Source organism: Oncorhynchus gorbuscha, unplaced genomic scaffold (assembly GCF_021184085.1).
Source record: "Oncorhynchus gorbuscha isolate QuinsamMale2020 ecotype Even-year unplaced genomic scaffold, OgorEven_v1.0 Un_scaffold_536, whole genome shotgun sequence".
In the NCBI taxonomy this organism is placed as follows: Eukaryota; Metazoa; Chordata; class Actinopteri; order Salmoniformes; family Salmonidae; genus Oncorhynchus; species Oncorhynchus gorbuscha.
In genome coordinates this window covers 338,192-365,220 of record NW_025745360.1, presented here as the reverse complement: position 1 = coordinate 365,220, position 27,029 = coordinate 338,192, and the positions used below count along the sequence as shown (strand labels likewise).

At 44.0% G+C, this 27,029-nt stretch overlaps 2 protein-coding genes across 2 annotated transcripts; one reads left to right on the top strand and one right to left on the bottom strand.

The window, feature by feature from the left end:
• Window positions 1-1,231: 1,231 nt before the first annotated feature.
• Window positions 1,232-8,189, bottom strand: LOC124018504 (heat shock factor-binding protein 1-like). Its single transcript, XM_046333834.1, has 4 exons — window positions 8,033-8,189; window positions 7,453-7,519; window positions 6,761-6,885; window positions 1,232-1,302 (listed from the first exon to the last, which is right to left on the bottom strand). The coding sequence occupies exons 1-3, from the start codon at window positions 8,078-8,080 to the stop codon at window positions 6,764-6,766; spliced, it is 237 nt and encodes a 78-aa protein (XP_046189790.1). The 5' UTR covers window positions 8,081-8,189; the 3' UTR covers window positions 1,232-1,302; window positions 6,761-6,763.
• Window positions 8,190-8,689: 500 nt separating this feature from the next.
• On the top strand, window positions 8,690-21,665 carry LOC124018503 (solute carrier family 66 member 2-like). Its single transcript, XM_046333833.1, has 6 exons — window positions 8,690-8,956; window positions 9,205-9,476; window positions 9,919-10,052; window positions 11,375-11,591; window positions 19,388-19,490; window positions 21,477-21,665. The coding sequence occupies exons 3-6, from the start codon at window positions 9,965-9,967 to the stop codon at window positions 21,603-21,605; spliced, it is 537 nt and encodes a 178-aa protein (XP_046189789.1). The 5' UTR covers window positions 8,690-8,956; window positions 9,205-9,476; window positions 9,919-9,964; the 3' UTR covers window positions 21,606-21,665.
• Window positions 21,666-27,029: the final 5,364 nt, after the last annotated feature.

Genomic DNA, 27,029 nt, shown 5'->3' with positions numbered 1-27,029 from the left:
CAACTCCTTGAGTATGGTAGATGTGGGTGTTCACTGCTTTTTAAACTGGGCATTATATCCTTCCCTCTGTTACACTTTTAAAACCCAACTCCTTGAGTATGGTGGATGTGGGTGTTCAGTGCTTTTTAAACTGGGCATTATATCCTTCCCTCTGTTGCATTTTAAAACCCAACTCCTTGAGTATGGTGGATGTGGGTGTTCACTGCTTTTTAAACTGGGACATTTATTATATCCTTCCCTCATGTTGCGTTTTTTTGAGAGAAAAACCCAACTGGTTTATTGTCTTGAGTATGTTTTTGAACATTTGATTAGTAAATGTTTTGTGTTGAAATATTGTTAAAAATGTTCAATTCTAGATGACATAATCAGTTACTTTTTAAACTGGGCATTATTATATCAAGTTAAGTTAAATATCAATTCCCTCTGTTGCATTTTAAAAAAAAAAAAAAACTCCTTGAGTATGGTAGATGTGGGTGTTCACTTTTTAAACTGGGCATTATATATAAAACCCAACTCCATGTTACATAAACTGGGCATTATAATTAGATCTGTTACTTTTAAAACCCAACTCCTTGAGTATGGTGGATGTGGGTGTTCAGTGCTTTTTAAATGGGCATTATATCCTTCCCTCTGTTGCATTTTAAAACCCAACCTTGAGTATGGTGGATGAAGGTGTTCACTGCTTTTTAACTGGGCATTATATCCTCAATTCCCAAAATTTATTCAGAGATATTGACAGCTTCTTTGAAGCATTTACAGTGCTCATGTCCTCAGGCCGTTTTCAACCTGTATGAGAGAAGAGGAACAAACGTGTGTATGCAAGCCCTGGTTTATTGTCAAAACGACTGAAAGTAATGAAGACATTTTAACACACAACATGTTTTTATGTCTGAACATTTGATTAGCAGTAAATGCTTTTTGTGTTGAAATATTGTTAAAAATGTTCAATTGTATCAGCTAGATGACATAATCAGTTATGTCTGTATCAGCCCAGCGAGTCACCTGAGTGAGCCTGATGTCTGTATCCTGAGTGAGCCATTATTCAGGATAGTGTCTCAAGTTAAGTTAAATATCAATTCAAAAAATCAATGTCTGTATCAAAAAACAAAAAAAAGTCAAGAGTGAACATTATTACAAGAGTTAATATAAAACATGTTGTGTCTGTATCAGCACAGTAAATTAAAATACTTAGAGTAATAATTAAAACAAAAAAAAAAAAAAAAAGCTTAGAGTAAATATACAATATGTCTCCGGAAATGGTCTGTTTCCCATTTAGTCTCCACCATCCTGTTACTTGGAAACCTGATGGAAAGAGAAGCTTAAGCCATCTTAAATAAATGTCTGTATCAAAGATCTTTCAAATCACAAAAACAAAGTAGTTACTGGATGTCTGTATCCTGATGTCTTTATCACAGTGCCATCAGAAAATATTCAACGTTTGGTTGTGTTACATGTCTGTATCCTGAACTCAAAACGGATTACATGACCCCTCGGGTATGTCTGTATCCTCTCCTAATCAATGTCTGTATCACAATAACCCATGTCTGGTGAAAACACGTTTGTGTCTGTAAGCTTTTGTCTCATTTATTTAACATGAAATACAGAAATCTAATTTACATACATATTAACAGCTGAGTCTATACTTTGTGGAAGCATCGTTTGGAGGCAAAGATGTCTGTAGCCTTGAGTAGAGTAGGGTATGTCTGTATCAGTGTATGTCTGTATCTTAGAGTAGTGTCGGGTATGTCTGTATCAGCTTAGAGTAGTGTCGGGTATGTCTGTATCAGCTTAGAGTAGTGTCGGGTATGTCTGTATCAGCTTAGAGATGTCTGTATCAGCTTAGAGTAGGGTATGTCTGTATCAGCTTAGAGTAGTGTCGGGTATGTCTGTATCAGCTTAGAGTCGGGTATGTCTGTATCAGCTTAGAGTAGTCTTGGGTATGTCTGTATCAGCTTAGAGTCATGTTGGGTATGTCTGTATCAGCTTAGAGTATAATAATAGTGGGTATGTCTGTATCAGCTTAGAGCGTATCAGTCATGTGTGGGTATGTCTGTATCAGCTTAGAGTAGATGTCTGTATCAGCTTAGAGTCATCTTGGGTATGTCTGTATCAGCTTAGAGTCGTGTCGGGTATGTCTGTATCAGCTTAGAGAGTCTGTATCAGGGTATGTCTGTATCAGCTTAGAGTCATCTTGGGTATGTCTGTATCAGCTTAGAGTCATCTTGGGTATGTCTGTATCAGCTTAGAGTCATCTTCAGGGTATGTCTGTATCAGCTTAGAGTATCTTGGGTATGTCTGTATCAGCTTAGAGAGTGTCTTGGGTATGTCTGTATCAGCTTAGAGTAGTGTATGTCTGTATCAGCTTAGAGTAGTGTCGGGTATGTCTGTATCAGCTTAGAGTCATCTTGGGTATGTCTGTATCAGCTTAGAGTCGGTATGTGTTGGGTATGTCTGTATCAGCTTAGAGTCGTGTCGGGTATGTCTGTATCAGCTTAGAGTCGTGTCGGGTATGTCTGTCTTGGGTATGTCTGTATCAGCTTAGAGTCATCTTGGGTATGTCTGTATCAGCTTAGAGTGTGTCAGGGTATGTCTGTATCAGCTTAGAGTCAGTCTTGGGTATGTCTGTATCAGCTTAGAGTCATCTAGTGGGTATGTCTGTATCAGCTTAGAGTCATCTTGGGTATGTCTGTATCAGCTTAGAGTCATCTTGGGTATGTCTGTATCAGCTTAGAGTCATCTTGGGTATGTCTGTATCAGCTTAGAGTCATCAGTTGGGTATGTCTGTATCAGCTATCAGAGTCATCTTGGGTATGTCTGTATCAGCTTAGAGTCTCGGGTATGTCTGTATCAGCTTAGAGTAGTGTAGAGTCATCTTGGGTATGTCTGTATCAGCTTAGAGTCATCTTGGGTATGTCTGTATCAGCTTAGAGTCATCTTGGGTATGTCTGTATCAGCTTAGAGTCAGTAGTGTGGGTATGTCTGTATCAGCTTAGAGTATCTTGGGTATGTCTGTATCAGCTTAGAGTAGTGTCGGGTATGTCTGTATCAGCTTAGGTATGTCTGTATCAGCTTAGAGTCGTGTCGGGTATGTCTGTATCAGCTTAGAGTAGTGTTGGGTATGTCTGTATCAGCTTAGAGTAGTGTTGGGTATGTCTGTATCAGCTTAGAGTAGTGTATGTCTGTATCAGCTTTGGGTATGTCTGTATCAGCTTAGAGTCTGTGTAGAGGGTATGTCTGTATCAGCTTAGAGTCAGCTTAGAGTAGTGTATGTCTGTATCAGCTTAGAGTAGGGTATGTCTGTATCAGCTTAGAGTATGTCTGTATCAGCTTAGAGTAGGTATGTCTGTATCAGCTTAGAGTAGTGTAGGGTATGTCTGTATCAGCTTAGATGTCTGTCAGGGTATGTCTGTATCGGGTATGTCTGTATCAGCTTAGAGTATGTTGGGTATGTCTGTATCAGCTTAGAGTCATCTTGGGTATGTCTGTATCAGCTTAGAGTCATCTTGGGTATGTCTGTATCAGCTTAGAGTCATCTTGGGTATGTCTGTATCAGCTTAGAGTCAGTGTCTTGGGTATGTCTGTATCAGCTTAGAGTAGTGTAGGGTATGTCTGTATCAGCTTAGAGTAGTGTAGGGTATGTCTGTATCAGCTTAGAGTCAGCTTAGAGTAGTGTGTAGGGTATGTCTGTATCAGCTTAGAGTATGTCTGTATCAGCTTAGATGTATGTCTGTATCAGCTTAGAGTAATGTAGGGTATGTCTGTATCAGCTTAGAGTAGGGTATGTCTGTATCAGCTTAGAGTAGTGTAGGGTATGTCTGTATCAGCTTAGAGTAGTGTAGGGTATGTCTGTATCAGCTTAGATGTCTGTATAGCTTAGAGTAGGGTATGTCTGTATCAGCTTAGAGTAAGTGTAGGGTATGTCTGTATCAGCTTAGAGTAGTGTAGGGTATGTCTGTATCAGCTTAGAGTAGTAGTGTCGGGTATGTCTGTATCAGTATGTCTGTATCAGCTTAGAGTAGTGTAGGGTATGTCTGTATCAGCTTAGAGTAATGTCGGGTATGTCTGTATCAGCTTAGAGTAGTGTCGGGTATGTCTGTATCAGTGGTATGTCTGTATCAGCTTAGAGTGTGTCGGGTATGTCTGTATCAGCTTAGAGTAGTGTCGGGTATGTCTGTATCAGCTTAGAGTAGTGTAGGGTATGTCTGTATCAGCTTAGAGTAGTGTCGGGTATCTGTATCAGCTTAGAGTAGTGTCGGGTATGTCTGTATCAGCTTAGAGTAGTGTCGGGTATGTCTGTATCAGCTTAGAGTAGTGTAGGGTATGTCTGTATCAGCTTAGAGTAGTGTAGGGTATGTCTGTATCAGCTTAGAGTAGTGTCGGGTATGTCTGTATCAGCTTAGAGTAGTGTAGGGTATGTCTGTATCAGCTTAGAGTCTGTGTAGAGGGTATGTCTGTATCAGCTTAGAGTAGTGTCGGGTATGTCTGTATCAGCTTAGAGTAGTGTAGGGTATGTCTGTATCAGCTTAGAGTAATGTCGGGTATGTCTGTATCAGCTTAGAGTAGTGTCGGGTATGTCTGTATCAGCTTAGAGTAATGTCGGGTATGTCTGTATCAGCTTAGAGTAATGTCGGGTATGTCTGTATCAGCTTAGAGTAGTGTCAGGGTATGTCTGTATCAGCTTAGAGTAGTGTCGGGTATGTCTGTATCAGCTTAGAGTAGTGTAGGGTATGTCTGTATCAGCTTAGAGTAGTGTAGGGTATGTCTGTATCAGCTTAGAGTAGTGTAGGGTATGTCTGTATCAGCTTAGAGTAGTGTAGGGTATGTCTGTATCAGCTTAGAGTAGTGTAGGGTATGTCTGTATCAGCTTTGCACATCTGGATTTTGGGCATTTTCTCAAATTTTTCCATGCAGATTTTCTCAAGCTCTGTTAAATTAGATGGGGAGTGGCGGTGAACAGCAATCTTCAAGTTTTTCCACAGATTTTAAATGGGACTCAAGTCTAGGCCACTCAAGGACTTTCACATTCTTGTTCTGAAGCCATCCAAGCGTTGCTTTGGCTGTATGCTTTGGGGTCCTTGTCCTGTTGAAACGTAACTCTTTGCTCCCAGTCTCAGGTTGTTTGCGCTCTGAAGCAGGTTCTTATCACAGATGTTCCTGTACTTGGCTCCATTCATTGTTCCCTCTATCCTTTACCAGTCTCTGCTGCTGAAAAGCATCCCCATAGCGTGACACTGCCGCCACCATGCTTCACAGTAGGGAATGTGTTAAGATAGGTGATGAGCTGTGCCTGTTTTATTCCAGACACTGATTTACATTCACGCCAAAGAGTTATATATTTTGTCTCATCAGACCACAGGATATTTTGCCTCGTGCTCTCAGTCTTTTACATGCCTTTTTGCAAACACCAGGTCATGTACCTTTTCCTCAGGAGTGGCTTCCATCTGACCACTCTCTGTAGCTCAGTTGGTAGAGCATGGCGCTTGTAACGCCAGGGTAGTGGGTTCGATCCCCGGGACCACCCATACGTAGAATGTATGCACACATGACTGTAAGTCGCTTTGGATAAAAGCGTCTGCTAAATGGCATATATTATTATTATTATTAAGCCCAGATTGGTGTAGAGACTGTTGTCCTTCTGACAGGTTCTCCCATCTCAGCCAAGAAACTCTGTAGATCTGTTAAGAGTAGTCATTGGGTTCTTGCCCAATTGCTCAGTTAGGTCAGACAGCCAGCTCTAGGCAGTCTGGGTAGTTCCATATTTTTTATATTTCCTATGATGGAGACCACTGGGCTCATGGAAACTTCTTCAACACTGTAAACATGTTTTATACCCTTCCCCCAGATAGAATTGTGATTAATTAAGCATACAGTATATCTCAGAGCACTACGGACAGTTCCTTGGACTTCATGCTATAGTTTCTGCTCTGTCAACAGTGGGACTTTATGTACACACACAGCTGTGTTTCTTTCTCAATCATGTCCACATGTAGACTTCAAATCAAGTTGTAGTGACAAACCCAAGGATGATCAAAGGACATTGGAGGCAATTTGTAGCGTCATAGCAAAGAGGTGTGAATACTTATGTAAATTAGATATATATTTCCGTATTTCATTTTTCAATATATTTTCAAAAAAGAAACAACATGTTTTCACTTTGTTATTATAGGGTATTGTGTGTAGATAAATGGATTAGAAAAATCCATTAAATCCATTTTAAATTCATGTGTAATTAAGTCAAGGGGTACCAGTACTATCACCGATATTGTCCTTTTTAACCGCTAAATCGGTACGGGCGGATATTCACTGATAGCCGATATTGAATATATAGAATGAAACGAGGGAATCTCATGCTGATCTGAACACCTGCAGCCATTTTTTTTGCATGACATTATTATCGTCACAAAGTATGAAATCAACATTTGAAGCAGTTATTGGACAATTGCTCTTCTGGATCCCAATGTCTGAGAATTCAGAGTAGAAAGACAACACGTTTTCACTTCCCTCTCTAAAAAAAAACACACTATATATCGGCATCGGGAACTTTTGACACCCCAAAAATCGGAATCGGACCCCCCCCCAAAAAAAAAACATATGGATCTGGTTCTAGTAGTTACAACCTGAAAACATACACAGTGTTGTTGACAAATATTGGACAGTTTAATTGGAAAAACCCTTCGCACACACACACACACACACACACACACCCTATAGGAGATGACAAAAACAAGCAAGAACGCTCAGTGGACTCCATGTTGATTACCTTTTAAGCAGAGCCCTGTTCCTCCTTGACCTTGTTCTCCGCCTCCATCTCCTCCACACCAGCCTGGGTCATCAGGTCACCAATGTTCTTCTCCAGGTCATCGATGCGGCCGCTCATCTCATCGAGTACTCTTGTCAAGGAAGTGGGAACAACATTCAGGTACCATGCCTACTATACAAAACATCCCAAACTCCTATCCATAGAACTATGTAGCACCAATCCCTTTGGCCCAATCTGTCTGCTTGTTACAGCGGTCCATCAGGAATACAACGCCGATATTAATGTTCTGTATTTGGAAATGTTAGCAAAAAGTTGAACATTTCACTGTTAGTCTACAACTGTTGTTAATTAAGAAGCATGTGACAAATACAAGTGATTGATTTACACAATTGCTTCAAACCCGGGCTGACAAAACTTCCAGGCTTGAGTGCATTACATGTATCTGAATGATCAAGTCATTGATATCATTAGACTACGCTGTGAGCAATCCAACTCAATTGTAACACAAAACGGTGTCAAAGCAGGTGTCACCTTCCGGAGACACCTGAAACCCCACCTCTTTAAGGAATACCTAGGATAGGATAAGTAATCCTTTCTTTGATAGCATTGGTTCCAATTAAGGTGAAAAAATATCATTGACTTAAATGTAAAATGTGAAAAATAGCATTGAAATTGTGAAAAAGGCAGGATATTTCTTCCAATGATCTGGTCTGACATGGTCTGGAATTTATCCTGCATCTGCTGCAGCAATGTCTGGACCTGTAAGAGAGGAGGACAGAACATGTAATCACTGTTTGTTGCAATGTGTGGGTGGACACGTCTATATCCCGTAGCATAGCAGAATCGTATTGCATGCATGCATACTATTGAACTTTGTGGGCGTTGAAGCTGCCTCTGATGCCTACACCGCGGATACCATGGAAACCATGGGGATTTGCAGTTTTTGTCGTCAAAAACAAAACAAACAAAAGTCAAGCTTTTACAAACCGGGGAACACAATTACATTTAGCCATCTAGCACCCATCTATCAGTTACATTTCAATAATAATAGCTGTAGCTAGCTAGCTAACCAGGACTAAAACAAAATGTAATGTAGCTAAACAGAATTTGACTGCAACTATTTAATTGAGATTTTTTTTTAAAGTTAATGTTGCTGCAAAAACGATTGGGGGGTAAAAACAGTAACTTTAGCCAGTTAGCCTGCTAGCTAGTTGTCAGGTTTTGAAATGGGACAGGATATGGCAAGGATTTGGGAGTAATAATAAGACTCACCACCCCAGTCAGGTCCTGTACAGATTTCGGATCCTGGATCTCTGACATTGCACTAAATTCGTGGCTCTGCTGTGCTTATAAACCACTGGCTCGTCCGACACGTCTTCTTCCTTTCTCTGCAGTCGAAACAACCTTGAATGATTGAGGGAATTATTTTACACTGGCCTGGCTTGAACCGGGCAACGGCCGTTTTCCTCATCGGGCAAAAACGGAGAGGGAGGAGCGCCCTTTCTCAAATAGGACAGTAAATCTGCACCGCTTGGTCATGTTGTCAACAAGGCAGCAATGGTGCATCGTCTAGAAACAAACAACATATATATTTTCCAATAAAATACATTTTCTAATTAGTTTTAATTGGGATGGCAGATAAAGCGTTTTTCTTTCAATCAAAAGCAATCACATGGAAAAATACATACTCTTAACTAATTACTACACGTGCTTGATTACCAAACTTTTGTCTTGAACCGATTTCGCAACCTGACGGTCGGATCATGGCACCTGTCTCATGCCCTTAACGGTGTAAAACACGCCAACACGGGCACCAGGACGAGATGAAACGAATCCCTCACTGACGAGCTACAGACCCGACCAACGAGTAAACAGTGAAGCATGCGCATATGATAAATCTCGCGAGTTTACCAAAACGGGAAACGAGCAAAAGGTATTGGATTAGAAGCGTTTATAATATAATGCAACAACATTAGTGAGTATTTGGAAGAAATAGAGCAGAACCTGGAACATGATGCATGGCGAACAAGCATTTAGTATGAAATACATATTTCAAAGGAAATTGCATCCTCCTCGATTTGGTTTATGAAACGCACATTTATTTAATCGCCATTCATTTTCTGCTGGTTGAATTCACTCAACTCTTGACTTTTTCTTCTCCTGGCTTTGATGACCAAAAGCCTCCCTGTCATATAGGTAGGTTGGCTACAGTCCGTTTTTATTTCTCACCTCGTGTTGATTTTGTAATTCATGCCAGAATACGGGCTCAGCAGAAGTTTCAGCTTTGAAATAGGTTACAGTTTACGGTCTGACTGATTGGCAGTTAAAAAAGTAAATAAACAAAACTACAACAACATCTTACAGATTCTGTTTAGGGCCTACCTATATGCGCTATTGAACTAACGGAACTAAAGTCTGACGTTATGTTCGGTGCATTGGATCAGAGCCTACTGGTGGAAAGCTGTGCCGTGGTGTCCTATTCGTTGTGAGAGACATGGACAACAGACTGGGTCTGGGTGATGAAGAGGAGGGAGATGTGGAGACACTGTGGCACTCTTTGGACTGGCTGACGTCCTGTGTGATGGTGGTTGGAGGGGCTCTGCCCTACGCCTCACAGTACCAGCAGATCCTTCGGACCAAGAACACAGACGGCTTCTCTACACGCGTCTGCCTGGTTCTGCTGGTCGCTAACATCCTCCGCATCCTCTTCTGGCGAGTGGGTTTGGGTGTTTGGGGGTAAGGTTTACCTGGAGGTAATGCAGTGTCAGGTTTTCCGCTAATGTGTGTGTTTGTTGGTTGTGTGTGTGTGTGTATGTATGTGTGTGCGTCTGCCTGTTTGTGTGTGTGTGTGTGTGTCTGTCTGTGTATGTTTGTGTGCGTCTGCCTGATTGTGTGTGTGTATGTATGTGTGTGTCTGCCTGTTTGTGTGTGTGCGTCTGCATGTATGTATGTATGTATGTATGTATGTATGTATGTATGTATGTATGTATGTATGTATGTATGTATGTATGTATGTATGTATGTATGTATGTATGTATGTATGTATGTATGTGTGTGTGTGTGTGCGTCTGCCTGCTTGTTTGTGTGTGTGTGTGTGTGTGTGTGTGTGTGTGTGTGCGTCTGCCTGTTTGTGTGTGTGTGTGTTTTCACACCTGCAGGTTTGGGAAGCAGTTTGAGGTGACTCTGCTCCTGCAGAGTGTGGTGATGATTCTCACCATGCTGGTGATTCTCAACCTCTGCTGCTCTGTACAGAACACCAACCGTATCAGCACCAAACAGCACCACATCACAGGTAACAGTAACCATATAGCACCCGTAGAATAACTATCTAACAGCCAACTGACTTCGGCTCCAGGCGTTTGGTTACGTTGAAAGATGATAGCAAAGGCTAACAACATCCTTTTAAAAACCATAAGGCAGCCATCTATCACCCATCTATGCACCATTTAATAACCATCCAGCCACCTCTGCAGCTGTTCTGTTGTTTTACCACTAGAGGGAGATATTGGGGAGGAAAGAGGAAACAAAATCCTTCCATTATTTACCTTCTCTCTCTGTCTGTCTGTCTGTCTGTCTCTCTCTGTCTGTCTGTATCTCTCTCTCTCTCTCTGTCTGTATCTCTCTCTCTCTGTCTGTATCTCTCTCTCTCTGTCTGTCTGTCTGTCTGTCTGTCTGTCTGTCTGTCTGTCTGTCTGTCTGTCTGTCTGTCTGTCTGTCTGTCTGTCTGTCTGTCTGTCTGTCTGTCTGTCTGTCTGTCTGTCTCTCTGTCTGTCTGTCTGTCTCTCTCTCTCTGTCTGTATCTCTCTCTCTCTCTGTCTGTATCTCTCTCTCTCTCTGTCTGTATCTCTCTCTCTCTGTCTGTATCCCTGTCTCTCTGTCTGTATCTCTCTCTGTCTGTATCTCTCTCTGTCTGCATCTCTCTCTCTCTGTCTGTATCTCTCTCTCTCTCTGTCTGTATCTCTCTCTCTCTCTGTCTGCATCTCTGTCTCTCTGTCTGTATCTCTGTCTCTCTGTCTGTATCTCTGTCTCTCTGTCTGTGTCTCTCTCTCTCTGTCTGTATCTCTGTCTCTCTGTCTGTATCTCTGTCTCTCTGTCTGTGTCTCTATCTCTGTCTGTATCTCTGTTTCTCTGTCTGTGTCTGTCTATATCTCTCTCTGGCTGTGTCTGTCTGTGTCTATGTCTCTCTGTCTGTATCTCTGTCTCTCTGTCTGTGTCTATGTCTCTCTCTCTGTCTGTGTCTCTGTCTCTCTCTCTCTGTCTGTATCGCTGTCTCTCTGTCTCTGTCTGTGTCTGTCTCTCTCTGTCTGTGTCTGTCTCTCTCTGTGTCTCTGTCTCTCTGTCTCTGTCTGTCTCTCTGTCTGTGTCTATGTCTCTCTCTGTGTCTGTATCCCTGTGTCTGTATCTCTGTGTCTCTGTCTCTCTCTCTCTGTCTGTATCTCTGTGTCTGTGTCTCGGTCTCTCTCTCTCTCTCTCTGTGTCTGTGTCTCGGTCTCTCTCTCTCTCTCTGTATCTCTGTGTCTGTGTCTCTGTCTGTCTGTGTCTCTGTCTGTCTGTGTTTCTCTGTGTCTCTGTTTCGCTCTCTCTCTCCATCCACCCCATCTCTCTCTCTATCAGATCTGGAATCCCGGTTCTTTTGGAGCTGGGATGGCTTTGAGGACTACCTCATCTTCCTGTTGGCCTTCACGCTGCCCTGTGCCTTCGCCACCCTTCTCCTCCTGGACTCCTCTCTGTTTGTGGAGTCCCTGGGCTTCCTGGCCGTGCTGACGGAGGCCATGCTGGGGCTACCACAGCTGCTCCAGAACCAACGCAAACACTCCACCACCGGCATGAGGTGAGGCTGAGGAAACAAACACATTTTCTTCAGGAAATTGACCCTCACTACTCAGATCTCTACCTGTACATGACCATCTGATCATTTATCACTCCAGTGTTAATCTGCAAAATTGTAACTATTCGCCTACTTCCTCATTTTGCACACAATGTATATAGACTCTTTTTTTTCTACTGTATTATTGACTTGTTAATTGTTTACTCCATGTGTAACTCTGTGTTGTCTGTTCACACTGCTATGCTCTATCTTGGCCAGGTCGCAGTTGCAAATGAGAACTTGTTCTCAACTAGCCTACCTGGTTAAATAAAGGTGAAATAAAATAATAAAATAAAGGTTACCAGCTCTCACTCACCTGCTTCTCTCAGCATCCCCTACCAGCTGTCACTCACCTGCTTCTCTCAGCATCCCCTACCAGCCATCACTCACCTGCTTCTCTCAGCATCCCCTACCAGCCATCACACACCTGCTTCTCTCAGCATCCCCTACCAGCCATCACTCACCTGCTTCTCTCAGCATCCCCTACCAGCCATCACTCACCTGCTTCTCTCAGCATCCCCTACCAGCCATCACACACCTGCTTCTCTCAGCATCCCCTACCAGCCATCACTCACCTGCTTCTCTCAGCATCCCCTACCAGCCATCACACACCTGCTTCTCTCTCCCCTACCAGCATCACACCTGCTTCTCTCAGCATCCCCTACCAGCCATCACTCACCTGCTTCTCTCAGCATCCCCTACCAGCCATCACTCACCTGCTTCTCTCAGCATCCCCTACCAGCCATCACTCACCTGCTTCTCTCAGCATCCCCTACCAGCCATCACACACCTGCTTCTCTCAGCATCCCCTACCAGCTCTCACTCACCTGCTTCTCTCAGCATCCCCTACCAGCCATCACACACCTGCTTCTCTCAGCATCCCCTACCAGCCATCACTCACCTGCTTCTCTCAGCATCCCCTACCAGCCATCACTCACCTGCGTCTCTCTGTCCGCTCTTCATGCCCATCTATTCCTCTCTGTTTTATATTATAATGCAGCCGTGATGGCGAGCGGGGACGCAGACCCTGATGAGTGTTTTGTTGTTACATTTGAATATGTTATACATTGGAGCAGAGCGAGCCAACTTGAGACATTGTATAATTTAATTGCCTGGTCTAACCAAGAGCACGGGCCAGTCTGAGTAGGCTTTGCAATTACACGTTTGCTAGCCTGTCACACAGTCTCTTGAGTGCCAGAGGAAAACTGGAGCACAGCTTCGCGACAGGCATGTCTTCAGCGTTACAGATAGGAAAACGCCTCGTCTCAAAAAACACGAGACATTTTACCAGAGACACCTTTTTGTTCTGCACGATTTCGTGCGCATTTGATATAATTTCACAGAACCACGTCGCGGGCCGTTTTAAACTAATCCCGGGTCGCTAATTATTGGTTTGATAACAAACAGCGTCATGTTCAGTCATGTTACCTAGCTAGCTAACAACCTGGTAACTTCACACTAGGTTTAGGCACATCTGATTGGCCCAGGAAGAAAGGAAAAGGATTTGCTACTCGTGAGATGTGATTCCAAGGTAGGATTCATATTGGCCTAATGGGAGACTAAACTATATAGGATTCATATAGGCCTAATGGGAGACTAAACTATATAGGATTCATATAGGCCTAATGGGAGACTAAACTATATAGGATTCATATAGGCCTAATGGGAGACTAAACTATATAGGATTCATATAGGCTTAATGGGAGACTAAACTATATAGGATTCATATAGGCCTAATGGGAGACTAAACTATATAGGATTCATATAGGCCTAATGGCAGACTAAACTATATAGGATTCATATAGGCCTAATGGGGACTAATGGATTCATATAGACTAAAACTATATAGGATTCATATAGGCCTAATGGGAGACTATATAGGATTCATATAGGCCTAATGGGAGACTAAACTATATAGGATTCATATAGGCCTAATGGCAGACTAAACTATATATGATTCATATAGGCCTAATGGGAGACTAAACTATATACGCTCTATTACTATTCATATAGGCCTAATGGGAGACTATACTATAAAACAACTCTCTTTTTCTTGGGCTACTTAAATTCTGTTTGGTGCCTAAGGTTTAAAAAAAAGTTGGGAGCAGTTTGTTTGTGGGTGTTGTAACTTCAATGTGTTACAAAGTTAATGTTTAAGTTTATTCTTTGAGCTGTATCTGAAGATATTTCTTTATATTTATTTGCATATGTAATTGTATTGGGTTGTGTTGAATTACGCTTTTTGACTGCAAGTCCCAGAATGCCTTGCGAGAGGAATGAGAGATAACCGCCAATTATGTGCAGGTGCGAGTTGATTGTGGCTGACTTTCCGACAGCATCTTACGTGCATTGCTCTGTACCAAAACAATTGTTGTTAAATGTAACGTAAACAAGTATTATTACTAAAAGAAGCTTTCATATCAAAACCGACGTCCCAAGTGATTACTTTGAAGTTAGTTAATCTAAAAGTGGGAGACCGAGAGAGTGGTGTGTGTGTATTTATGAAAACTAGGGTGTTGGGGTGTATTTATGTATTTATGTGTGTTTAACTGATGAGAAAAACAGGTTTCATGTTTTACCATAACTGCCACTTTTTTAAATCTTTATTTAACTAGTCAGTTAGGACGGCCTAGGAACAGTGGGTTAACTGGTCTAGGAACAGTGGGTTAACTGGTCTAGGAACAGTGGGTTAACTGGTCTAGGAACAGTGGGTTAACTGGCCTAGGAACAGTGGGTTAACTGGTCTAGGAACAGTGGGTTAACTGGTCTAGGAACAGTGGGTTAACTGGTCTAGGAACAGTGGGTTAACTGGTCTAGGAACAGTGGGTTAACTGGTCTAGGAACAGTGGGTTAACTGGTCTAGGAACAGTGGGTTAACTGGTCTAGGAACAGTGGGTTAACTGGTCTAGGAACAGTGGGTTAACTGGTCTAGGAACAGTGGGTTAACTGGTCTAGGAACAGTGGGTTAACTGGTCTAGGAACAGTGGGTTAACTGGTCTAGGAACAGTGGGTTAACTGGTCTAGGAACAGTGGGTTAACTGGTCTAGGAACAGTGGGTTAACTGGTCTAGGAACAGTGGGTTAACTGCCTGTTCTGGGGGAACAGTGGGTTAACTGCTGTTCAGGGGAACAGTGGGTTAACTGGTCTAGGAACAGTGGGTTAACTGGTCTAGGAACAGTGGGTTAACTGCCTGTTCAGGGGAACAGTGGGTTAACTGGTCTAGGAACAGTGGGTTAACTGCCTGTTCAGGGGAACAGTGGGTTAACAGTGGGTTAACTGGTCTAGGAACAGTGGGTTAACTGGTCCAGGAACAGTGGGTTAACTGCCTGTTCAGGGGAACAGTGGGTTAACTGCCTGTTCAGGGGAACAGTGGGTTAACTGGTCTAGGAACAGTGGGTTAACTGGTCTAGGAACAGTGGGTTAACTGGTCTAGGAACAGTGGGTTAACTGCCTGTTCAGGGGAACAGTGGGTTAACTGGTCTAGGAACAGTGGGTTAACTGCCTGTTCAGGGGAACAGTGGGTTAACTGGTCTAGGAACAGTGGGTTAACTGCCTGTTCAGTGGGTTAACTGGGGAACAGTGGGTTAACTGCCTGTTCAGGGGAACAGTGGGTTAACTGCCTGTTCAGGGGAACAGTGGGTTAACTGTCTGTTCAGGGGCAGAACGACAGATTTGTACCTTGTCAGGGGGTTTGAACTTGCAACCTTCCGGTTACTAGTCCAACGCTCTAACCACTAGGCTACCCTGCCGCCCGAATATCATTATGCATGTTTCCTTCCTGCCATATCTCCAGACCAATCACAGCTAGGCCTTTGGATATAAGCCAATCAGCCAATCAATGCAGCATTCTATTGTACAGTGAACAATGTGTTGTGTTGACTAGAAGGGTCAAGTTATATTCAATGTGTTGTATTGACTAGAAGGGTGAATATCAGTGACAGGTTTTTGTGTAATGCATAGGCAGAACATTTAGAAAATGAGAACAAGCTCTTCTAAATTTCAGTTCAAAATAAATTATATTTCCTAGCAACAACCGATTTTAAATGAATTTGCCCATGGAGTTTAGAGGATGCAATATATATTTATTTATTTTTATTTCACCTTTATTTAACCAGGTAGGCTAGTTGAGAACACCTCTATTTAACCAGGTAGGCTAGTTGAGAACACCTCTATTTAACCAGGTAGGCTAGTTGAGAACACCTCTATTTAACCAGGTAGGCTAGTTGAGAACACCTCTATTTAACCAGGTAGGCTAGTTGAGAACACCTTTATTTAACCAGGTAGGCTAGTTGAGAACACCTCTATTTAACCAGGTAGGCTAGTTGAGAACACCTTTATTTAACCAGGTAGGCTAGTTGAGAACACCTCTATTTAACCAGGTAGGCTAGTTGTGACCTCTATTTAACCAGGTACTAGTTGAGAAACTATTTAACCAGAGTTACTATTTAACCAGGTAGGCTAGTTGAGAACACCTCTATTTAACCAGGTAGGCTAGTTGAGAACAATGACACCTGGCCAAGATCAGTGTGAAAAAACCAAGTAGGCTAGTGACACGGTAGAAAAAAATAAAGTCTATATACAGTGTGTGCAAAAGGCATGAGGAGGTGGGCAATAAATAGGCCATAGGAGTGAATAATTACAATTTGGCAATATAATACAATGATATAATATAGGTTACCCTTGGAAGCACAACGGGGCCTGGGAGGCTCACAGGAATCCACAGTAGGCCCACTCTATCTATGATCCAGTTTTCAATGCATTACTTCTTTTATTCCCCCCAGAAAATGGTTTAGCACTGTAATTTAAGTTTTAAAACTGCAAAATTATCTTTGCGCCATGGAAACATTTGTACTGTTACCGAAAATTAGCTTTAAAACTGCTAATGTCCTCTCTGTCCCTTGGCAACATGTGTAGAAGTGTAGGAAATTAACATGAAAACTACAACATTTTCTCTCCAATTTGAAGAGAGAGGGGAGAGGGGGGGGTGCTTTAAAATGTCCTTTCCCAGGCCCCAGACTTTAAAATGTCCTTTCCCAGGCCCTAGACTTTAAAATGTCCTTTCCCAGGCCCCAGACTTTAAAAAATGTCCTTGGCAACATGTGTAGAAGTGTAGGAAATTTTCCCAGGACAGACTTTAAAACTTTAAAATGTCCTTTCCCAGTTCCCAGACTTTAAAATGTCCTTTCCCAGGCCCCAGACTTTAAAATGTCCTTTCCCAGAACCCAGACTTTAAAATGTCCTTTCCCAGTTCCCAGACTTTAAAATGTCCTTTCCCAGTTCCCAGACTTTAAAATGTCCTTTCCCAGGCCCCAGACTTTAAAATGTCCTTTCCCAGAACCCAGACTTTAAAATGTCCTTTCCCAGAACCCAGACTTTAAAATGTCCTTTCCCAGTTCCCAGACTTTAAAATGTCCTTTCCCAGAACCCAGACTTTAAAATGTCCTTTCCCAGAACCCAGACTTTAAAATGTCCTTTCCCAGGCCCCAGACTTGGTTAGTCCATTCATGAGCTGCAGCAGTAAAACTCCTGGTATGCTTGTAGTTGCAGAATGTTTTTTTTCTTCTCATTGTGAGGTGAAGCTAATGAGCGTTTTCTCTGACGAGAGCTATCCTCTGAAACACGCTCCAGCCGTACCCTGAGACACACTAACTGACCTACTAAATGAACTAAGTTTGTCTCAAAATGGCACCGTAATTCCCTACCTATAATGCAATGCACCTACACAGTGCGCTATCTGGGGAATAAGTTGGCATTTGGGATGTGATCTAATAATTCTCAGATGACACCCGGCTGTCTGCCAAAACCTGTTGGTTATGATAATGAAGAAGCACCATTAAGTCAACATCCATTGTAGAGTTGAGGTCACGATGATGTTAGACTGTCAATCATGCCATGCTCCTCTGTTTAAATTGGATAAGATAGATAATCAGCTACATATACAGATGCTAAGCTAATACCAGTTTGTGGCTTGGCACATTGCAGAGTTGAGGTCACGATGATGTTAGAATGTCAATCATGCCATGCTCCTCTGTTTAAATTGGATGAGATAGATAATCAGCTACATATACAGATGCTAAGCTAATACCAGTTTGTGGCTTGGCACATTGCAGAGTTGAGGTCACGATAATGTGAGTCTGTCAGCCTTGCCATGCTTCTCTGTTTAAATTGGATAAGATAAATCATCATTAAGATAAGCTACATATTCAGATGCTAAGCTAATACCAGTTTGTGGCGTCTCTCATCTTTTTGGGTGGGAGAACTTGCACAATTGGTGGCTGACTAAATACTTTTTTGCCCCACTGTACTACCCACCACTGGGACCTGTATGCTCTTGTTGGCTGGCCCTTGCTTCATATTTGTCACCTACCTGGTTAAATTTGTACCAATTTGTAAGTCGCTCTGGATAAGAGCGTCTGCTAAATGACTTAAATGTAAATGTAATGTAAATGTGGCTTGGCACAGGGAGAACGGTGCGACTGCAGACCGCCATTCATCTGCAGGAATCCCTCTTCATACTTCGTTGGGTAGAAATGTTATGCTATGACTCCGGGAGGCAGGTGCACTCCAGTACTGTAGGTGGCGGTAACCGTATGCTCGCCAGACCTAAAGAGGACTCCGGTACACATCAGGCGGGAGCCGGCATCGTGTGCTAGCTAGTCCTAAAGAGGACTCCGGTACATATCAGGCGGGAGCCGGCATCGTGTGCTAGCTAGTCCTAAAGAGGACTCCGGTACATATCAGGCGGGAGCCGGCATCGTGTGCTAGCTAGTCCTAAAGAGGACTCCGGTACACATCAGGCGGGAGCCGGCATCGTGTGCTAGCTAGTCCTAAAGAGGACTCCGGTACACATCAGGCGGGAGCCGGCATCGTGTGCTAGCTAGTCCTAAAGAGGACTCCGGTACATATCAGGCGGGAGCCGGCATCGTGTGCTAGCTAGTCCTAAAGAGGACTCCGGTACATATCAGGCGGGAGCCGGCATCGTGTGCTAGCTAGTCCTAAAGAGGACTCCGGTACATATCAGGCGGGAGCCGGCATCGTGTGCTAGCTAGTCCTAAAAGAGGACTCCGGGGTACATATCAGGCGGGAGCCGGCATCGTGTGCTAGCTAGTCCTAAAGAGGACTCCGGTACATATCAGGCGGGAGCCGGCATCGTGTGCTAGCTAGTCCTAAAGAGGACTCCGGTACATATCAGGCGGGAGCCGGCATCGTGTGCTAGCTAGTCCTAAAGAGGACTCCGGTACATATCAGGCGGGAGCCGGCATCGTGTGCTAGCTAGTCCTAAAGAGGACTCTGCTACACCTTCTGGGTGTCATAGGGCTATAGGGCCAGGTTGGGCTGCCTCAGACACCAGTCAGCCTGGCCTACAGACCTTCTGGGTGTCGTAGGGCCATGTTGGGCTGCCTCAGACACCAGTCAGCCTGGCCTACAGACCTTCTGGGTGTCATAGGGCTATAGGGCCATGTTGGGCTGCCTCAGACACCAGTCAGCCTGGTCAGCAGACCTTCTGGGTGTCATAGATTCCATGTTGGGCTGCCTCAGACACTAGTCAGCCTGGTCAGCAGACCTTCTGGGTGTCATAGGTCCCATGTTGGACTACCTCGGGCACCAGTGGGACCTATTCAGTTCGGTGCTCAAACCGGTCTAAAGACACACCTGGAGGCAAACAGGTGCAGCACCATGTTTCCTCTTCTCAGTGACTCTGTCATTCAAAGTGATGGTCAATGATCCTGTTTTCTTATTGACATGTTTTCTGTCTTCAGTGTGAACATGGTCCTACTGTGGATGGCCGGGGACAGCTTCAAGACGGCCTACTTTGTCCTGAAGGAGAGCCCCCTCCAGTTCCTGTTGTGTGGGCTGACTCAGGTACTGGTGGATCTGGCTATCCTCTATCAAGTGTGTCTCTACAGCCAAGACCCCTGGGACAAACTGGCTTAACTAACCCTAACCCTAGCTAACTCTAACCCTAGCTAACTCTAACCCTAGCTAACTCTAACCCTAGCTATCTCTAACCCTAGCTAACTCTAACCCTAGCTATCTCTAACCCTAGCTATCACTAGCTAACTCTAACCCTAGCTAACTCTTACCCTAGCTAACTCTAACCCTAGCTAACTCTAACCCTAGCTATCACTAGCTATCTCTAACCCTAGATAACTCTAACCCTAGCTATCTCTAACCCTAGCTAACTCTAACCCTAGCTAACTCTAACCCTAGCTATCACTAGCTAACTCTAAACCTAGCTATCACTAGGTAACTCTAACCCTAGCTATCTCTAACCCTAGCTATCTCTAACCCTAGCTAACTCTAACCCTAGCTATCTCTAACCCTAGCTAACTCTAACCCTAGCTAACTCTAAACCTAGCTATCACTAGCTAACTCTAACCCTAGCTAACTCTAAACCTAGCTAACTCTAACCCTAGCTATCACTAGCTAACTCTAACCCTAGTTATCACTAGCTAACTCTAAACCTAGCTATCACTAGCTATATCTAACCCTAGCTATCACTAGCTAACTCTAAACCTAGCTAACTCTAACCCTAGCTATCACTAGCTAACTCTAACCCTAGCTATCTCTAACCCTAGCTAACTCTAACCCTAGCTATCTCTAACCCTAGCTAACTCTAACCCTAGCTAACTCTAAACCTAGCTAACTCTAACCCTAGCTATCACAAGCTAACTCTAACCCTAGTTATCACTAGCTAACTCTAAACCTAGCTATCACTAGCTAACTCTAACCCTAGCTATCACTAGCTAACTCTAAACCTAGCTAACTCTAACCCTAGCTATCACTAGCTAACTCTAACCCTAGCTATCACTAGCTAACTCTAACCCTAGCTAACTCTAACCCTAGCTATCACTAGCTAACTCTAACCCCAGCTAACTCTACCCCCAGCTATCTCTAACCCTAGCTAACTCTAAACCTAGCTAACTCTAACCCTAGCTATCACTAGCTAACTCTAAACCTAGCTATCACTAGCTAACTCTAACCCTAGCTAACTCTAACCCTAGCTATTACTAGCTAACTCTAATCGTAGCTATCACTAGCTAACTCTAACCCTAGCTAACTCTAACCCTAGCTAACTCTAAACTTAGCTAACTCTAACCCTAGCTATCACTAGCTAACTCCAACCCTAGCTAACTCTACCCCCAGCTAACTCTAACCCTAGCTATCACTAACTAACTCTAACCCTAACTAACTCTAACCCTAACTAACTCTAGCCCTAACTAACCCTAACTAACTCTAACCCTAATTAACCCTAACTAACTCTAACCCTAACTAACCCTAATTAACCCTAACTAACTCTAACCCTAACTAACTCTATCCCTAACTAACCCTAACTAACTCTAACCCTAACTAGCCCTAACTAACTCTAACCCTAACTAACTCTAACCCTAACTAACCCTAGCTTGGAGAGGAGTAGAAGGTGCTCAACTAAGGTGAGATGAGGTTCAACCTGGCCACATCTACATCATGTTTATCATGGTACACTGGAAACCAAAACAAACTGTTTCTGTCAGTTTGGTAGCAGTTTGTTGCATTTCCTGTCTACTGACAACAGCTACAGGGTCAACAACACATGTCAACACAGGAACAGCCACCCGTAGGAGTCAGACATAAGTCATATACTACAATACCAAGCACAGATATACTGAGTGGACAAAACATTAGGAACACCTGCTCTTTCCATGACATAGACTGACCAGGTGAATCCAGGTGAAAGCTATGATCCCTTATTGATGTCTCTTGTTAAATCCACTTCAAATCAGTGTAGATGAAGGGGAGGAGTCAGGTTAAAGGTATTTTTAAGAGTTGAGACAATTGAGACATGGATTGTGTTCGTGTGCCATTCAGAGGGTGACTGGGCAAGAAATCAATATTGGGTGTGTCAAGAACTGCAACGCTGCTGGAGTTTTCGTGCTGAACAGTTTGCTGTGTGTTTCAAGAACGGTCCACCACCCAAAGGACATCCAGCCAACTTGACACAACTGTAGGAAGTATTGGAGTCAACATGGGGCCAGCATCCCTGTGGAAGGCTTTCAACACATTTAAGTGGAAGGCTTTTAACACCTTGTAGAGACCCTTGGAAGGCTTTTAACACCTTGTAGAGACCCTGTGGAAGGCTTTCAACACCTTGTAGAGACCCTGTGGAAGGCTTTCAACACCTTGTAGAGACCCTGTGGAAGGCTTTCAACACCTTGAGACCCTGTGGAAGGCTTTCAACACCTTGTAGAGACCCTGTGGAAGGCTTTCAACACCTTGTAGAGTCCCTTTTAACACCTTGTAGAGACCCTGTGGAAGACCCTGTGGAAGGCTTTCAACACCTTGTGGAAGGCTTTCAACAGAGTCCCTGTGGAAGGCTTTCAACACCTTGTAGAGTCCCTGTGGAGCTTTCAACACCTGTGGAAGGCTTTCAACACCTTGTAGAGTCCCTGTGGAAGGCTTTCAACACCTTGTAGAGTCCCTGTGGACAGAGTCCCTGTGGAAGGCTTTCAACACCTTGTAGAGACCCTGTGGAAGGCTTTTAACACCTTGTAGAGTCCCTGTGGAAGGCTAGAACACCTTGTAGAGACCCTGTGGAAGGCTTTCAACACCTTGTAGAGACCCTGTGGAAGGCTTTCAACACCTTGTAGAGACCCTGTGGAAGGCTTTTAACACCTTGTAGAGTCCCTGTGGAAGGCTTTCAACACCTTGTAGAGTCCCTGTGGAAGGCTTTCAACACCTTGTAGAGTCCCTGTGGAAGGCTTTCAACACCTTGTAGAGACCCTGTGGAAGGCTTTTAACACCTTGTAGAGTCCCTGTGGAAGGCTTTCAACACCTTGTAGAGACCCTGTGGAAGGCTTTCAACACCTTGTAGAGTCCCTGTGGAAGGCTTTCAACACCTTGTAGAGTCCCTGTGGAAGGCTTTCAACACCTTGTAGAGTCCCTGTGGAAGGCTTTCAACACCTTGTAGAGTCCACGACCTGACAAGTTGAAGATGTTCTGAGGGCTAAAGTGGAGGAGGGGTGTTCCTAATGTTTTGTATATACTCACTGTAGTTCACAGGAGTGAACAACATTTCATTTCAAGCAAATTTTGATTGATCTTCCTGAGAAGACCAGTATTTATGAAGTTGCCAGGTTTCTCATTTTAATGTATTCATGTATTTATTTGGGTCGTTTTTAGTTTTTCTATTCAAGTTATTTTGACTTGAGTTGTATGAGAAGTGTTCAGTATTTAGGAAGTTGTTCATTAATGTCCTATTATATTTATATTTTGTGAATCTGTTTTTTTATTTTTTTTTATGTTGATACGGTTATTTATTGGTCGGCGTCCTCGGGTCGCTCTTCTGAAACACTTAATGTCTTCACATTAATGCATACTACCTGCTTCAAGTGTACTTCCAGGATAAGAACACAATTTGTGTTTTTTAAAAGTGTTGTTCATGAAAATAAACGTGACATCATCATTTGATTTCTTGTTTCCTTATTATTGTCCTCTGCCTCAGTGTCAGATATAAATATCCCGTTGTGATAGCGACACCGGGGGACATCTATCTAGATGTTGTATTGAATACACTGTTACCTATGGAGGTTCCTGTCAGGGGGACGTTGTTCCAATGTCCTCAATGTCCTGGCCTGCTGCTGGAGAATCTCACACACACACACACAGAGAGATTCACACACACACACACACACACACACGGAGAGATTCTCACAAACACACACGGAGAGATTCTCACACACACACATGGAGAGATTCTCACACACGGAGAGATTCACACACACACACGGAGAGATTCTCACAAACGCACACGGAGAGATTCACACACACACGGAGAGATTCTCACACACACACACGGAGAGATTCTCACAAACGCACACGGAGAGATTCTCACAAACGCACACGGAGAGATTCTCACACACGGAGAGATTCTCACACACACACACGGAGAGATTCTCACACACACACACGGCGAGATTCTCACAAACGCACACAGAGAGATTCTCACAAACGCACACGGAGAGATTCTCACACGGAGAGATTCACACACACACGGAGAGATTCACACACACACGGAGAGATTCACACGGAGAGATTCACACACACACGGAGAGATTCACACACACGGAGAGATTCTCACACACACACACGGAGAGATTCACACACACACGGAGAGATTCACACACACACACACACACGGAGAGATTCACACACACACACACACGGAGAGATTCACACACACACACACACACGGAGAGATTCACACACACACACACGGAGAGATTCACACACACACACACGGAGAGATTCACACACACACACGGAGGGATTTGTGAGGAAACCACGCCCCTAACATATAGTAATAGGCCGCCGCCCCGATTATTTAAATGTTCACCATAAGAGGAAAGAACACCTTTGTGAACTGAAAAGAACCATCGAAGAGCTCAAATGGTTCTTTTAGTCATTATGGTTCCGCATAGAACCCTCACCCTTCCCAAAGAACCCTTGAGGAACCCTCTTTTCTTAGTGTGTGGTAGTTTAGCGGCTACAGACTAAACACAGCCGGTTGTGTAGTATTGTGTTTTTAACACGTCGCAGCTCTCATCACTTGTAACTAAGCCTGTGAACATGTACACAACAACATCCGTGTTCTCCAGGGTTACTGGGGATTAGAATCAGACAAGCAGAAGGGATCAGGGAGTTGTGTTTCATTCCCACAGGAGATGAGGAGGGAGTTGTGTTTCATTCCCACAGGAGAAGAGGAGGGAGATTGTGATGTAATGACATTTCCATTCTGTCTCTGTCTCTCTCTCTCTGCCTTTCTCTCTCTCTCTTTGTCTCTCTCTGCCTTCGTCTCTCTCTGCCTTTTTCTCTCTCTCTGTCTCTCTCTCGCTCCTTCTCTATATATAATATAATAATAATAATAATATATAATAATATAATAATATAATAATAATATAATAATAATAATATAATATATCTCTCTGTCTCTCTCACTCTTTGGCTCTCTCTCTCTGACTCTCTCTCTCTGTCTCTCTCACTCTTTGGCTCTCTCTCTCTGACTCTCTCTCTGACTCTCTCTCTGTCTCTCTCATTCTTTGGCTCTCTCTCTGACTCTCTCTCTGACTCTCTCTCTCTGTCTCTCTCACTCTTTGGCTCTCTCTCTGACTCTCTCTCTGACTCTCTCTCTCTGGCTCTCTCTCTGACTCTCTCTGACTCTCTCTCTGGCTCTCTCTCTCTGACTCTCTCTCTCTGACTCTCTCTGACTCTCTCTCTCTGTCTCTCTCTGACTCTCTCTCTCTGGCTCTCTGTCTGTCTATCCGTCCGCCCGCCCACCTGTCCGTCCGTCTGTCTTCTTCTGCATTCTCTCCACTGTGTGTCTTCCTGTAGCTCCCTGATCAGTGTGTGTGGCACTCCTCTGTGTGTGTGTCAGGACGTGCCTCTCTGTCTCTCTCTCTACCGTGTGTTTGCGTGCTAAGCCAGAGAGAGGAGAGACGACTGCCAGCTGATCCTGTCAGCAGAAAGACAGACCAGTGCAACAATGCAAGTCTGACAGCCACCATCTTCCCTCCTCCCTCCACCTCCTCCACTATGGCCCCTGGCCTCAGCTCGGATACAGAGACCAATCTGAATCCCAAATATAACCCTATTCTCTTTATAGTCCACTGCTTTTGACCAGGGCCCATAGAGAATAGGTTCAAAAGTAGTGCACTACATAGGGAATAGGGTATTTGTATTGTATTGTGGATCTCCGTTAGCTGCTGCCAAGGCTGTCCTCCTGGGATGTATTCCATGTTGTTTTCTATTGGTCAACAAATCATTGTACAGGAAGCAGGAACAAGGTGAATTGCTACAACACATGACCTCCTCACAGGACCTCCTCACAGGACCTCATAGGACCTCATATGACCTCATCACAGGACCTCATCACATGACCTCTTCACAGGACCTCCTCACAGACCTCCTCACAGGACCTCCTCACAGGACCTCATCATAGGACCTCATCACATGACCTCTTCACAGGACCTCCTCACAGACCTCCTCACACGACCTCCTCACATGACCTCCTCACAGGACCTCCTCACAGGACCTCATCATAGGACCTCCTCACAGGAACTCCTCACAGGACCTCCTCACAGGACCTCCTCACAGGACCTCATCACATGACCTCCTCACAGGACCTCCTCACATGACCTCCTCACAGGACCTCCTCACAGGACCTCATCATAGGACCAACTCACAGGACCCCCTCACAGGACCTCCTCACAGGACCTCCTCACAGGACCTCATCATAGGACATCCTCACATGACCTCCTCACAGGACCTCCTCACAGGACTTCCTCATATGACCTCATCACAGAACCTCCTCACAGGACCTCCTCACAGGACCTCATCATAGGACCAACTCACAGGACCTCCTCACAGGACCTCCTCATAGGACCTCCTCATATGATCTCCTCACAGGACCTCATCACAGGACCTCCTCACAGGACCTCCTCATAGGACCTCCTCATATGACCTCCTCACAGGACCTCCTCACATGACCTCATCACAGGACCTCCTCACAGGACCTCCTCACAGGACCTCCTCACAGGACCTCATCACATGACCTCATCACAGAACCTCATCACATGACCTCCTCACAGGACCTCCTCACAGGACCTCCTCACATGACCCCCTCACAGGACCAACTCACAGGACCAACTCACAGGACCTCCTCACAGGACCAACTCACTGGACCAACTCACAGGACCTCCTCACAGGACCAACTCACCCCATTGTGTTTCAGGAAGTCAGAAGGAAACATTGAGGGACATTGTGACAGGAATGGAAAATCATTATGTAGTTTGGTTCAACTTTGACCTGTCTTGTTGGGATCCCAGTGTTACAGGTTAGGTACTCCCTCATATGTGGACTGATTGAATAAACACTGAACAAAAATGTCCCAGTTCTTCCATTGCCTGCACACTCACCAGATATATCACCCATTGAGCATGTTTGGAATGCTCTGGATCGACGTGTACCAACAGCGTGTTCCAGTTCCCGCCAATATCCAGCAACTTCGCACAGCCATTGAAGAGGAGTGGGACAACATGTCACAGTCAACAGCCTGATAAACTCTATGTGAAGGAGTTGTGTCGCACTGCACGAGGCAAATTGTGCTCACACCAGATACTGACTGGTTTTTTGATCCACACCCATACTTTTTTTTCAAGTATCTGTGACTAACAGATGCACATCTGTATTCCCAGTTATGTGAAACCCATAGATTAGGGCTGAATGTATTTATTTCAATTGACTGATTGCCTTATATGAACTATAATTCAACACAAGTTGTGTTTTTATGTTTGTTCAGTACATTTGATCCTTCAAAGGAGAAGGCTGCCCCAGCCAGAGACAACATTCCATAGGCTTGTTAAGGTT